At 42.5% G+C, this 13,370-nt stretch overlaps 1 protein-coding gene across 1 annotated transcript in view; it reads right to left on the minus strand.

Moving 5' to 3' along the window:
- Positions 1 to 13,370, minus strand: part of Tgfbr2 (transforming growth factor beta receptor 2) — a 62,683-nt gene that overhangs the window by 27,958 nt on the left and 21,355 nt on the right. Inside the window, exons 2-3 of the mRNA XM_019209635.1 lie at positions 12,292 to 12,460; positions 7,312 to 7,502 (exon numbers count right to left, since the gene is read on the minus strand). Of these exons, the coding sequence (XP_019065180.1) occupies positions 7,312 to 7,502; positions 12,292 to 12,449 (349 nt within the window). The 5' untranslated portion in view covers positions 12,450 to 12,460. The remainder of the gene's footprint in view (positions 1 to 7,311; positions 7,503 to 12,291; positions 12,461 to 13,370) is intronic.

Consider the following 13,370-nt stretch of genomic DNA (forward strand, 5'->3'; position numbering starts at 1 on the left):
TTTTAAAGTAGAAAAATGAATGATTTCTTTAAAAGTAAAGAATGACTTTTAATTAGGCACAATTATTGATACTAAAATTGTTATTTTACATAATTAGCAACATGCAGGGGTGATGCAAAAAAGAATTTCTAAACCCAAGTCAAAAAGATGTTCAAAGAGTCATAAACACAGTCTAAAGCTTAGCCTGGGAAGAAACGAAAGTCAGTTTCACAGTGGGGAGCCAGCACCATGAGCTTTTTCCTTGGTGGGACAGTGGAACTTTTGTAAAGAAGCAAAAGGAGTCTCACCTAACCCATTTCGCCATAACCTGTGCGTGGCGTTTATGGAACACACGAGGCCATGGTGGGGAGATGTGACTGATGTACTACAAGGCCGGCCATAGCAGTCTAATTGTTTTATTGGCCACTCCTATCTAGTGGATGGATTCAAGACAGTCTGTCTACCCTGGATTCCACTCGGCAGTGATTCATATCAGAATGAAGTTACAGCGTATACAAATTTGCAGCCAGCAACCACATATGGTCTTAGTACATCTTTGTTTACTTTGCTGCTTAGGAAAAACATCTACAAGAGCGAGTTTCTTTACTCTAAGTCACTTCAAACACAGTATAAGCTTTGCTTGACTGAGTCAGAATCCCCTTTGGCATGCTCAATCTTTATTATTTCCTCAGCCAGACATGGCCTATATTCAGGGATTCAGAGTATGCTTTCTAACCAAAATTTGTTCCCAACCAAAAGTTCCTTCAGTTCTGAGTCATCACCTCAAATAACTGATTTCTCTTCTTGGGGAGAAGACCAGTGACTTTGATCCATAATTTTCTTCCTCATCTCACGACTCTTCTCAACCATATTTCCACACCTATTTTTTTCTTCTGCATTTAGACCAGAAAGTAAATTTGGTTTGTTTCTCTCAAAACAAAAATGCACAGCTGGCAAGCAGCTATTTTGAGGAACGATTCAAAGGCTGCACACTCAGAATCCCCCCAGAGCTGCTGAAGAGCCATTTATTTTTCTCATTCTCATATGCAAGAATTAAGAGTTTCCCCTCAAGAAGCCAGCTCCCTGGTTGGTGTAGCTAAACAAACACAGAACGAGATTTGGGAGAAACACAGCATTTCCAAGTCCTCCCTTACTCGGAGAGCAATGGGAGCCAATAAAGTACTCAAGGCATGTGATCCACAAAAAGTGGGCTTGCTGCATGGCATGAGGCAGCGTCATTAAGGGGGCAATGGGTCCAGAGGGAACCTGCTGGCTGAGATGTTCTGCTAGCAAGTTAAACATAGACAGGAAACCGCATGTCTGATACTGTAAAAAAAAAAAAAAAATCATTTGTCTTCCTGCCAGAGTGAGGCGTGCAAACCAAAGGGGCTGTTTTCATTTTTAAAAATGTCTGCAACAATAAGCGAGAAAGGAACGAAACGTTGTGGCTACGAGAAGTCCTCTTCTCTTCCCTCCTCTCGGCATCTAAGGTTAGAGGACGTGAGGCACCGTGCTAAATGTTACAGGCCGCATGTATCTTGCAGGTCAATAATTCGCACCAGTGGCTGACAGCATACACCTCTGGCTGGCTTCTCTATTTACCTCAGGTTGGACTTGAGTCAGAAGTGGCTTCTAGAGCCCTGGTTTCTAAGCTAGCCAGATATAATTGATGAAAGTATGCCAAGTCTTAACCTCATGCCCTCAAATAACACAATAAAAGAAGATAAAGTGAAAATATGAGCTAAAATGATGACAAGTAGTATATAAATGTGGGGAAATTGGGTAAAACAGCAGAGCAAAGCAGATATTGGCATACAAAATACATACTTGCTAGAAATAAGACTCAGGCTTGACCCTAACCTTTCCTGGTAGATAGTGCAGAAGGGAGAAATGCAGAAAACGTGATCATTTCCATCAAGGGGTTGACCTCAGATGTGGTTTATCAAATGAAACACAGTCCAGCTCATTGTTTGCATACTACCTGTGCCTGCTTCACCAGAAGACTTAAGCAGCTTCAACAGAGAACCTGTATCTACAGATGTAAAAATGTATATTATCTGGGTGTTTATCAAAGAGTTTTCTGATTATTGCTTTACAGGCTTCAAAGTATCCTTAAGATGAAAAACAAATACGTATTCTTGAAGACCCTCATGAAAAATCTTTCCAAGGGGAAGAGCTAAAAGGATTTTCTCCTGGCTTCCTCATGGAGATAACAATACCACGCAGTGAACAGCATCCTGAACAACATCCTCCACCGTGAACATTTCACTCTGTGTTGTGGGACTGGTTATGACGGATGGCACCTAAATACAACGCCAGTGGGAACGTTTCTGGCAGGAGGAAAATACACCACCTTGGAACAAAGCTCTTCACTCATCTGGCAAGAGCCAAAGATAAGACACTTGCGCCTAGTGGAATAAAAGTAACTTTTTACAGTCAAAATGGATCGAATGCATACTCTGCGCCGGACATGTTCTACGTGTCTGACTAAATATATCCTTTTACCCTCACAATAACCCCATTTAAGGCACTCAATGTGTCCATACCCCTCCTCACTTTTCAGATGGGAAACTGAGATGAAGCGGTTCACCCAAGGACAACCAGTTTATAAATGGATCTTATGGGATTTGATCCTACAGAGTCACGCTCTTAAACCTGTCCTATGTTGTCTTCCCAAATGATGAGCTGCCCACTGGCCATCATTTACAGACTTCATTCCCCCTAGATACAGGACCAGTGCAGGGCTCAGACTGTCACTCTTGCTGGGGACTTGTCAAATGACGACAGCGGACTGCTATGCAGGGGACAGACCTGTATGTAGCCTCTTGGGTAAGGTCCTGTGGGCGCGACACTGATACGAAGGCACACACCTGCCACGGAAATGTGGAAAGGTAAGGGTATTCCCTGAAGAGGGGACAGATTCTCTGATTCTCCTGTGGCCAAAAGCAGGTAATTAGCTGTGAGATGTTAGGAAAAATCTATGCTACTGTTGTCATTAAAATGAAAAGTTTGAATGAGCTAGTTTCATTTCAGCATAAAAACGTCATGTCTCTAGGAAACAAAACAACACACCTGAAAGTGGAGCACATCCCCACTGGCAGCCAACATACTTCTGTGGTTCTATGAATGCCCAGCGTAGGCCATGGGCCAAGTACCACCTTCCCTGCACTTCGGTTAGGATGGGGTGGGACCCTGGCCTTCTAACCAATCTGCTGAAAGTCTGAGATTGGGGTCCAGTGCAAATTATCTTCCCTACACGGCTCACATGAATGATTATGGAAACACTAAATGTCTACTGAATGTGAAAACAATACTGAATATTACTAGTCATCAAGTAAATACAAATCAAAACCACAATGAGATAGCATCTCACCCCAGTTAGAATGGCTATTATAAAAAAAGGCAAAAATTAACAAAAAGCTAGTGGGGCTGGGGAGAAGGGAAATTTTCAGATACTGCTCACAGGAGTGTAACAGCCATTTTGAAGAATGCCATGGGACTGGGGAGGTAGCTCAGTGGTAAAAGTGCTTTCCTAATGTGCCTGAGGCCCTAAGTTCAATCCCCAGCACTTCTAAAAACAAACAGACCAAGAAACAGCATAGAAATCCTTCAGAAAACTAGAAATAAAACTACCATACAATCCAGCAATCTCACTATGGGATACACATCCAAAGGAAATGAACTCAATGTGTCTGAGAAATCTGCAGTCATTTGTTTATCGAGGTGCTATTCACAACAGCCAAGATATGGAATCAACTAGAGTTTTAACTGATGGACGAATGGATAAATCAAATGTGATATATATATTCACAGTGGAATATTACTCAACCACAAATAATGAAATTAAGCAACATGGATGGATCTGGAGGATGTCATATTAAATATAATGAACTCAGGCACAGGAAAAAAACTACATACTCTTGCTCGTGTGGAAGCTAAAGAGTGGATTTCATAACAGTAGAGAACAGAACAGTGATTACCAGAGGCTGAGAAAGACCTGGGGAAAGGAGGGATGGAAAAAGGATGATTAACTGATATAGGGGTGCAGCTGGATAGGAGGAGTAGCTTCTAATGTTCTATAGCACAGCCAGATAAAAGTGGTTGAAAGCAATTAGCTGAATGTTCCAAAACAACCAGTAGAGAGGATTTTTAATGTTTCCAACACAAAGATATAATAAATGTCTATGGGGAAAGACATGCCAATTATCCTGGTCTGATCACTACACATTGCATATGTTTTGAAATGTCACACTGTACCCTATAAGTCTAATTACTCTGTGTTGATCCAAACAAAAAAAGGTGTATTTAAAAAAGACAAATGTTTATGAAAAGGAGCTCTATCATTTCTACATCCAGATCTTCATTATAACAATGTTTGTGTGGTATAAAAAAGACTCACACATTACTGCAGAGTCCTGTTATATGAACAGACTGAAAAAAGCATAGTTAGCTAATTTCCAAATTAATGACCATATTTAAGACCAGGTTCACTCCTCCTTACTCCTCTCTAAGATTAGCTCAGTAAGCTTGTTGAGTGATGTTAATAAGATCCCTATGTCTCCTTCCATCCAACCTGGGCAAGTCCACACCAGGGCTTTTCACACTTCAGTGTGCAAACAAATCAGCGAGGCCCTTACTACCCTGCAGGTGCTGACGCCACATGACCCGAAGGGCCCCAAGGCCCTGAACTTCTGACCAGCTCTGCAGCCACCCTGCGTTACAAGGGCATCGTTCAGGAGAGGGGTGGTGGTCTTTCCACTCAGGGAAGAATGAGTAAGCAAGGTGGCATCCATTTTGTGCTAGTGCTGGTGCTATACATTCCTAAGCATCATTTCCCAGAATGCCAATAGCCGACTGGAGGTGCTGTTATCAGAGCTAGCTGGTCAACAGTGCACTGGCCATTCAAAGAGAAGACCGCATAGTCCAGGGCAAGCTTTCTGCTGAAAGACAGGAGAATGAAAGCTTTGACAAGTACAGAATTGAGATGACTCTAATCACTAATTTGAAAGGCGCTTGTGAGTCATTCCAGTTTTATTTAGCTGCTTCCTGCTGTGATTCTGAGTCAAAACAGGAACAAGTGCCTAATTTGTAATATTATCCAACAGTGTCAGGAAAGCAGTTAGCTTTGATTAGAGACCCGAGACTCGGCATGCCCCTCTTGCCTCTGAAGGCATGTGCAGTAAACAGAGAAATTGGATGAGGCAGCGATTAAAGCAGAGCAAGCCCCTCCCTCTACTATGCTTGGGGTGTGGGACAGCAAGAGTCTGAAAGCTTTCCTTGCAGGGCATGGCCACAGCTCAGCAGAAGAGCAATGCCAACCAACAAGCCTAGTGGGACTCCTGCCTCAGAAAAACGCATGTGTCACAAGCTTTTTATTTGCAGCCCATGTGAGAACAGACAATGATGGTGACCTGTGAACTGCCTTTTGTAGTAGTGCTTGGGCTTGAACCCTGGACCTCAAGCATGCTAGGCAAGGGTCCTACCGATGAGCTATGCAACCAACTAAGAATTTTCTATGTATTAATCTCTCGAATCCTCACAACATCGCTTCCCCTTTTTTATTTGTTTTATGCACAAGAGGACTGAGGTCAGGTTACTGCCTCAAGGTGGCAGAGCCAAGAAACAGCAGAAAGAAGACCTATCTCCAGCTCTTGTTCTTGACCGCTGCAGTCGACTGTTTCTCTCAAACCTCAAACGGCAAAAATCCAGGGTTCTGCAAGTTAAAGGTCTTTACTGCATTAGAAAGTGATTATGAAATGAATGAAACAATGACTATGCTTGTGAAAGGTTCAGGGAGGTATCAACATCCACATGGTGTCTTTGCCAAGTGGCTGTGGTGTGTGTGAGTAAATAAGGCAGCTGTTTGCTCAGGACTCCTTCCTCTCCCACATCTTACACTGGCCTGCTACTAAACCCAGAGAATAACATTTTGCTATCATGTTGGCAAATGAAAATGTCCAGGCAGAGAGGGTACACACAAATCTATACACTCAGATGTCTCTTTTGGAAGAAGAAAAACTTGGCAGTGGTTATCCATATTTAAAACATACATAACTTTGATTCACAAATTTCACTCCCAGCAATCTATCTTAAAGAAATATTGGCCCAAATATACAAGCTGTTTTTTCCTCAAAGATATTCAATGCAACATTAGGCCGCAAACTGGAGACACCTAAAATGTCTGTCAACAGGGAAATCAGTAAGCAAAGGTAGCACACACAGAACTCTAGACAGCGATTAAAAGACAATTCACATATCCGCATGTGCTGTGATGTGTAGATGGAGGAGTGAAAGTGGTTGGTTGACAAAATGCAAAATAACATTTATAGTATGATCAAAAATTTGCACTGAAGATGGACGGGTGGAATGGAGGGATAGATAAACGGAAGGATGGATGACAGATGAATGGATGGATGAGGGGAGGGAAAGAAGGAAGCAAAGGAGGAGACAGTAAAGAAAAGGAGGAGAGGACACAGCATCAGTGAATGACAGAAGTGTGTGTATCTAACAAAGTCAATATAGATTATCTGTTAGGCAGGGACTAAGAAGAGAAGAAAAATGTACTATACTTCCTTTGTTATTTTTCACACATTGTTGGATTGTTTGAATTTTTATAAATGTACCTAGCACATTTGTAATTAAAAACCCCTGAATCAATATTTTTTAAATTGAAGGAACAGTGTACATTCTCTTTTCAAGCTGCGTGAATGCTGGACATCAAAATGAAGATTAGTATCTAGTCTCCCCCTGGCTTCTTAGGTAAACTTTGTTTCATTATTTTGTGGCTGCATTTCAATTTTCTCCAATGGGCCAAACACAAGTACCCTTTTGAATTTCAGGAATATACATCCTAAACCACTTCGGATAATTTTTTAAAAAAAATCTCCCTCCAGGATCAAACAGGCCCCTTTGAATCTTTACAGTAGGGCTCTCAAATTTTCTCTGAAATATTGTTTGCTGGCCTCCACTCCCAGAGTGTCTGACTCAGTAGTCTGGGGTGGGGGGTGAGAGTCAGGAGGGCCTGAGCTCCTCCTGCTGAGCCTGATCGAGGGCCGACACTTTGAGAATCACCGTTCCAGGGGACAGAAACTTTCTGCAGAGGGTAAATAACAGAGGCTGTGGTGAACCAGATTCGCGAGGACGTGTGCTGGCCCTGCTGCTCCCTGAGCACCTCTTCCTGGCAGGTGAACGGGCTCCTCGCTAACACAGCACAGACTCACTCTGTAGCATCAGCCTCAGGAGGAAGGAACCTCCAGAGGGCCACAGACAAGGGGTTCAAGTGAGACTGATACAGAGGAGTCGGGCTCCAGGTTCCAAGAGAAGAAAACTCACCTTCCGAGAAGATGATGTGATCGTTACATTCATCAGCACTACAGGAGCACATAAAGAATGTCTCGCCAAGCACTTTTTTTTCCTTCATAATACACTTTGATGAAGCAGCATCTTCCAGAATAAATCCATGGTAGGGGAGCTCAGGGTCATGGCAAACCGTCTCTAGTGTTATGTTTTCGTCATTCTTCCGCCTAGGGTACAGGGTTCGATGAGGAGAGGAAAGAGTGAGCAATGGAAAATGGTTAAAATACGATCTCTGGATAGAAAAGCGATCCGGTCATGAAGTTGTTCCTAACAACGGCAGCTGGTTTCTGTTCCACAATTTCCTGTCCTTTCTATACTCATTTCCGTTTTTTCTTTGCTCACTCCCGGAATCCATTTATGATTACAAATATGACAGTTTTCTGTAAAGAGGAGAAATGGGAAAACAGAAGATTCCTGTGTACTCGGGCTCGTTTTACCCTTCCGCCCAGGGGTTCTGCAAGGCTCACGTGACATCCTTAGTTTATTTGGTACATCAAGGTCCTCTCCAGCTAACTGTTTTCAAACAGGACACCTTGTAGAGGTAGTAGCAGATTCCCTGTTTTGTTTGCTGGGCCACGTATGTGTGAGGGGAGTAATTCACGTCAGCAGCTGGTTTTGCAAACAAATTGAGAAGGAACATCCCAGATAAAAATGTAACTTCTCAAATCACAGGAAGGAACAGGAATGAAAAAAAAAATATGGGGCAGAATTGCAGCGTGTTCATTCACAGATCAGCAAAATATTTTATACTGTCAGAAACTAATTACTTCTACATTTAGTAACCCTCCGGATCACATAGTTTGGGACTAATTCAGCTAAGGGCTCAGCCAACATCTCGCATGGCACTCTCCTTGGGTCCTAGGAAGTTCTTACTTGGGTCTACGTGTAGATGACACTTAAAAGCGACATGATGAGCGCCCACTATTACAAGTGAAAAAGTAAAAATAAAACTTCAGCATTCCTGGAAGAGGTTGTTACCTCTCTGACACTTGCCTCTGCTTCCCACAGGAACACTGATTCCTTCTGAAATGATTCCATCCAACACAAAGGCTGTTCTGACATCTCCTTCTCATCTCAGCCTATTCAGATACAAAATGCCTATCGCCTTAACTGGCAGTCTGTGTACCTAGAGAGAAAGTGCAGGGAAACCTGAACTGGGCCCTTAACAATGTGATAGGTCCAGTCACCTCTGCAAGGGTAATCTTCTGCGAGAGCAGGATTCTTAGTGCGTGTATATGAGCACACACACGTGCACGCTCAGTCATACACACGTGCTCAGTAATACACCCAAACTCAGGCCTCACAGCAAGGACAACAGAAGGCAGGCTGGAAGCAGAAGCTGTCAACTCACAGCTTTCACCTAGAAACCAGTGAGTGGGGCCTTTCGCTTCTGGGGACGAGCAGCTTCAAGGGGCACCATCTTCTTTGTGTTTAATGCAAGGACACTAAAGGATAGTTAGTGAACAAGGCAGCAATCAAAGCAGAAGTGTGAGGGGTAGAGCAGCTGAACCAGGAATGGAGCCGGTGTTGCTTATACCCATGCTCTTAAATTTATTTATACATTGGGTTTCTCATAAAAGAGAAAGTTAAGCTCGTATGTCTTAACTTATTTCACTTGACACTATGGTCTCGAGGGTGCATCCATTTTCTTACAAATGAATCAAGTTTATCCTTCTTTATAGTGGAGCAGTACTCCATTGTGCCTGTTTAAAAACCTACCCATCTTTAAACTCAAAGCTATTGGGCAGTCTTTGCAGAGACTTTAGCCATGGAACTGTTTTTTATTTTGTGTGTGTGTGTGTGTGTGTGTGTGTGTGTGTGTGTGTGTGTGTGCGCACATGAATCTATGTGTAGGTTTTTGTTGGGGTAATTTACTTTCAGAAAAAAATCATGGAAATTCATTCTTGAGAAGCAGAAGCCAACAAACGAATTGTAAACCATGAAAAAAAGCTGTTCTCTAACCACTGGGCAGGTTTTTCAGAGAAAAGAGAGAGTAAAAACTTTCCATCTTCTAGCTGCTTCGAACTAAAATTGCAAAGAGAAAACTATTGTAATATTTAAGTCTGGATAACGCCTTAATTGATTTCTCCACTTACTCCTATAACAGCTTCTTAGCAGGCAAAACTAAGCTTGCAAAACATCTCTGCACAGTGAAATAGAGCACAGGAAAAGAAAATACAATGAAATATATATAGACTTCTTTTTTTGTCCTGCAATGCTTGCACTGAGCTACTAAACAGTTTGCCAATATCTACTGCAAGAATTACTGCAGGGAAATTAAATTTGGTTCCCCCAAAATATTTCTATCCTTAGGAGAGGCTTAAGCATTTTATGTGGAATGGTCATACATCTGATGCTAGCTGAATGAATCAATGTGAATGAACACAACACTAAAACCAGCAGAAGCATTGGAACCCACTTTGTGGTAGATCCTTTGTTTCCATATTTGGCCATTTTATAAACAACCTGCTATCTAGTTTGGGATTCCAGGAAACAGATGTTAAGGCTGTAAGTTTTCTGAGCGAAAGGTACTTGGAGAGGCACTTGTTAGGGACTACAGAAAGCAATACTGCAAAAGGAAGAAGATGAACTGCAAAACAGCTTGAGGCCTCAGTCGGTCTCTTAGAAGTTCTGAAGCTGGGAAAATCCTTAAGGAGATATCCCAAATGGAGGTCAAGTTGGCCAGTAATTTGTTTCCCCTGCATCAGCCAGAAATGGGATGATGGTTGTTTATGAGGAGGACGGAACACGGGGGAACTAACTGCTGTCTGTGGAGGAGACATCCGTGGAGGTACTCAGGGCTGGTGTTCAGCAGCCATCACCTTCAGGAAGCGAGCACCTTCATCCTAAAGAGGGATCTGGGAGGTGTGCAGCAGAATCCACCACACTTTCCTCTCTCATTTTGAATACTCGCACTCCACAGGAGTATTAGCCTTAGCTAAGACAGGTTAAAAGTGGCGTTTAGGTAGGTCGGGGATTTGGCTTGGTGGTTCTGCCACCCGCCTCGCAAATGCAAGGGCCCAGTTTGATCCCCGGTACAAAACACAACACAACAAAACAAAAGGAATTGAAAGCAGGGATGGAAAGGAAAGAGGAAAGGGATTTAAAAAAAGAAACAAGCTGTAATATGTACATGTAAACAATCCCCAAGATGGTTGTAAACTGCATGAATTGCAAACATGTACTAATAAAACATTATGTAAAAAAATAGTGTTCGTTGCATTTTCCCTTCATAGTTTAACGCCAGGGAGAGAGAAAGAGAGACTTCCTCTCCCTTCCTCTGTGCAATGTGCTCACCATTTTTGAAACAAGCAAAGCCTTTATCCCGGAGCAATTATAGTCACATTCAATCGCTTGGACTTGGTTTACGTGTCAGGGAAAAAGTAGGCTCTCGCACCACGGCGAGCACTCAAGTAAAGCTGAGCGCTCAAGTAAAGCTGAGCGGCAGAGAACCGAGCCACAGAAGGAAACACTGACGGCAGGGAGTCCAGTCTCATTCTTCCTTCTTCAAGTCATAAGGCTTCTCTGGAATTAATCTCACTTCCAGAGAAGGAAGTCTGGTCTGGTGTTGGGAAACTATGTTTCTGAAACGCTTTAAACCTACGTTGAACACAAAAATATGTGCTCTAAATGTTACAGGTCTTCCTTTACCCTTCCCAGTTCAGCAGGATGAGTGTATTATATTTTCCCCCAATAGACTTTCAGTTTTTCTCAGCAGAACCCACGTTCTCTCTTGGTTGGACTAACTGTATCTGACTGCCTCAGCCATGCCTCAGACATCATGCTTTTAAAATACCCATTCACATTTGTTCCTCTCCCTGGAATACACTCTGTCAAAAATTCCCTTTTCACAAGCACTACCCAGAACTGGACATGCATGAAGTTAGCACCTACACTGAGCTATTGTCACAGTTCTTTGCTGTTTGTATTTCTTTAGTTCGTAAGTAACCTCCTTGCCCTCCAGTGTGAATGGAAATCTACTGGATTTCCAGACCTATCAACAAGGCAAATCTGTGGTCTAGAGAAAGTCTTAAAGGCTCCTTCCACAAACAGGGGGAAAAAATATTTGGGTTTACTTTCTTGTTTGTAAATCAGCCAGGAGCTGTATAAACAATATATAGCTGCTATATTCAAAACATTTGAAAAAATCTGCAAAATGCTAAATCCTGTTAGCGACTTTACACATTTCATAAAACTGGGACTCTTAATAATCAAGGTTATTTATCTCATGCTCATGCTGTTGATCCACAACCGTGAATTAACATAATGATTCATGGGTGCCCACAGTGTATGTATAATGCACTGTTTGAGATGTTTCTATGTGGGAGGGAGGCGAGTTAGAGGGAAAGAGAGAAAGAAGGAAGAGCTGGGAATCTTATCCAGGAGAAATAAGTAGCTCTGATCCAGAAGAAAGAGGGCATTTGTAGCCCAATAATAACTGGTACAATAACCACAGGGCTTCTAAGTAACAGGCTGTTTTTCTTACTTCTCCAGTGACTTCTCTATTTTGGCAGTTTTTCTTTCCGAATAGCCAACCTTTTATCCCCTCCCCTTCCATCATGCTAATTGAGATTGCCTGAGAAGAAGACAGTTCCAGAGTCACTATGAAGTACCGAGGAGGTACTAGATAACTAAGAAGGGGAAATCACACTTGTTGATACAAGGAAGAATTTCCAGGTTTATTTTAAACACCGAAAGGCACCTTATACAAACACGCAAACTAAAAGCACAGAATGTCTCTAGAAATCACATGTAATCATTGAAAGAGAGAAACGGTCTAAATAAAAAGAAAATGGGATAGATGCCAATCCGGCACGAGTACCACAGCCAGGCCTTTGTTACTGAATGCTCTAAAAGGTTTGCCATCACTGGCTTAGGGGTTGGAGACACATGAGCCAAGCATACACTCCTTAAAAATGGAAAAAGAAAGAAACAATCCTTAAAAGGCTCCCTTACCATACGGCCACGCAGACTTCACGTGACTTCTCACAGATGGATGTGATGCTGCAGTTGCTCATGCAGGATTTCTGGTTGTCACAGGTGGAAGATCGCACGTCACAAAATTTGCAGAGTTGTGAAAACTTGACTGCGCCATTAGTTTCAGTGGCCATCATGTCATTATTAACTGGCAGGAGAGAAAGACAGAGTAAATAATTAGACAACAGGTAGGCAGTCTGCCAATGCATTCCAGAAAAAGTCATGCAATTTCAAGTGAACTTGATGTCCTGAGAATGAATGTGGAGAAAGGCAAAATAACTCCAGATTAGAATTCCCTCAGGTGAGCAATTTGTAACAACGTCCTGGACAGAAGCGACCGTGGTGGGGAGACAGCAGCCTCTTGCTTTTGTCCACAACTATCACAAAACATTCTTTCTATAAAACACCTGATAATTCAATAAAAAACAGACTGATCCACCGCATAATGCTGGGTGCTGTGAGCACAAAATAAATACCTTTAGAGAAATTATAGTTTGGCTGGATCGATACAGGTAGAAACCATGCAGGGCAGGGTAACCTGAAATCTGAAATCTAGGCAGGCACAAATAATGTGGGAGCCAGAGAAAAGTAGTTACGCAAATTGGCAGGCAGAGGTCACAGCCAAGCAGAGTTGTGAAAAACCAAAGGGAGTAGGCTGCCTCGCAGGGAAACTCTTCCCAGAGGCACAAGAGTTTGCCACCGTCTCGCTACCACACCTGATAGCTAGAACTCCAAGGCCTTCTGCAAAAGGCACCTGTGTCTATGGCATCTGATGTCTTCCCATTGCACTGAGGTGATTAACCAACACTGTCCAAGAACCTACTAGACACACCCAAAGGATCAGTGAGGTCCTAGACACATGAAGGCAAATGAAAGTTGGTTCCACCTCAAAGACCTGTTCAGACAGCTGCCTCTGTCCTCATCCATTATCACTGTCATCACTCCAATCCCCCTCCTCCTTCTTTGACACCACTAAAGGCATAAAGGCCTTTCTGAGAAGCTAAGTTTGTTCTACGTCTGGCTTTTTTTTTTTTTTTTTTTTTTTTTTTTTTTTTTTT

The sequence above is a fragment of the Fukomys damarensis genome, unplaced genomic scaffold (assembly GCF_012274545.1).
Source record: "Fukomys damarensis isolate Sample0158 unplaced genomic scaffold, DMR_v1.0_HiC HiC_scaffold_28, whole genome shotgun sequence".
Lineage (NCBI taxonomy): Eukaryota > Metazoa > Chordata > Mammalia > Rodentia > Bathyergidae > Fukomys > Fukomys damarensis.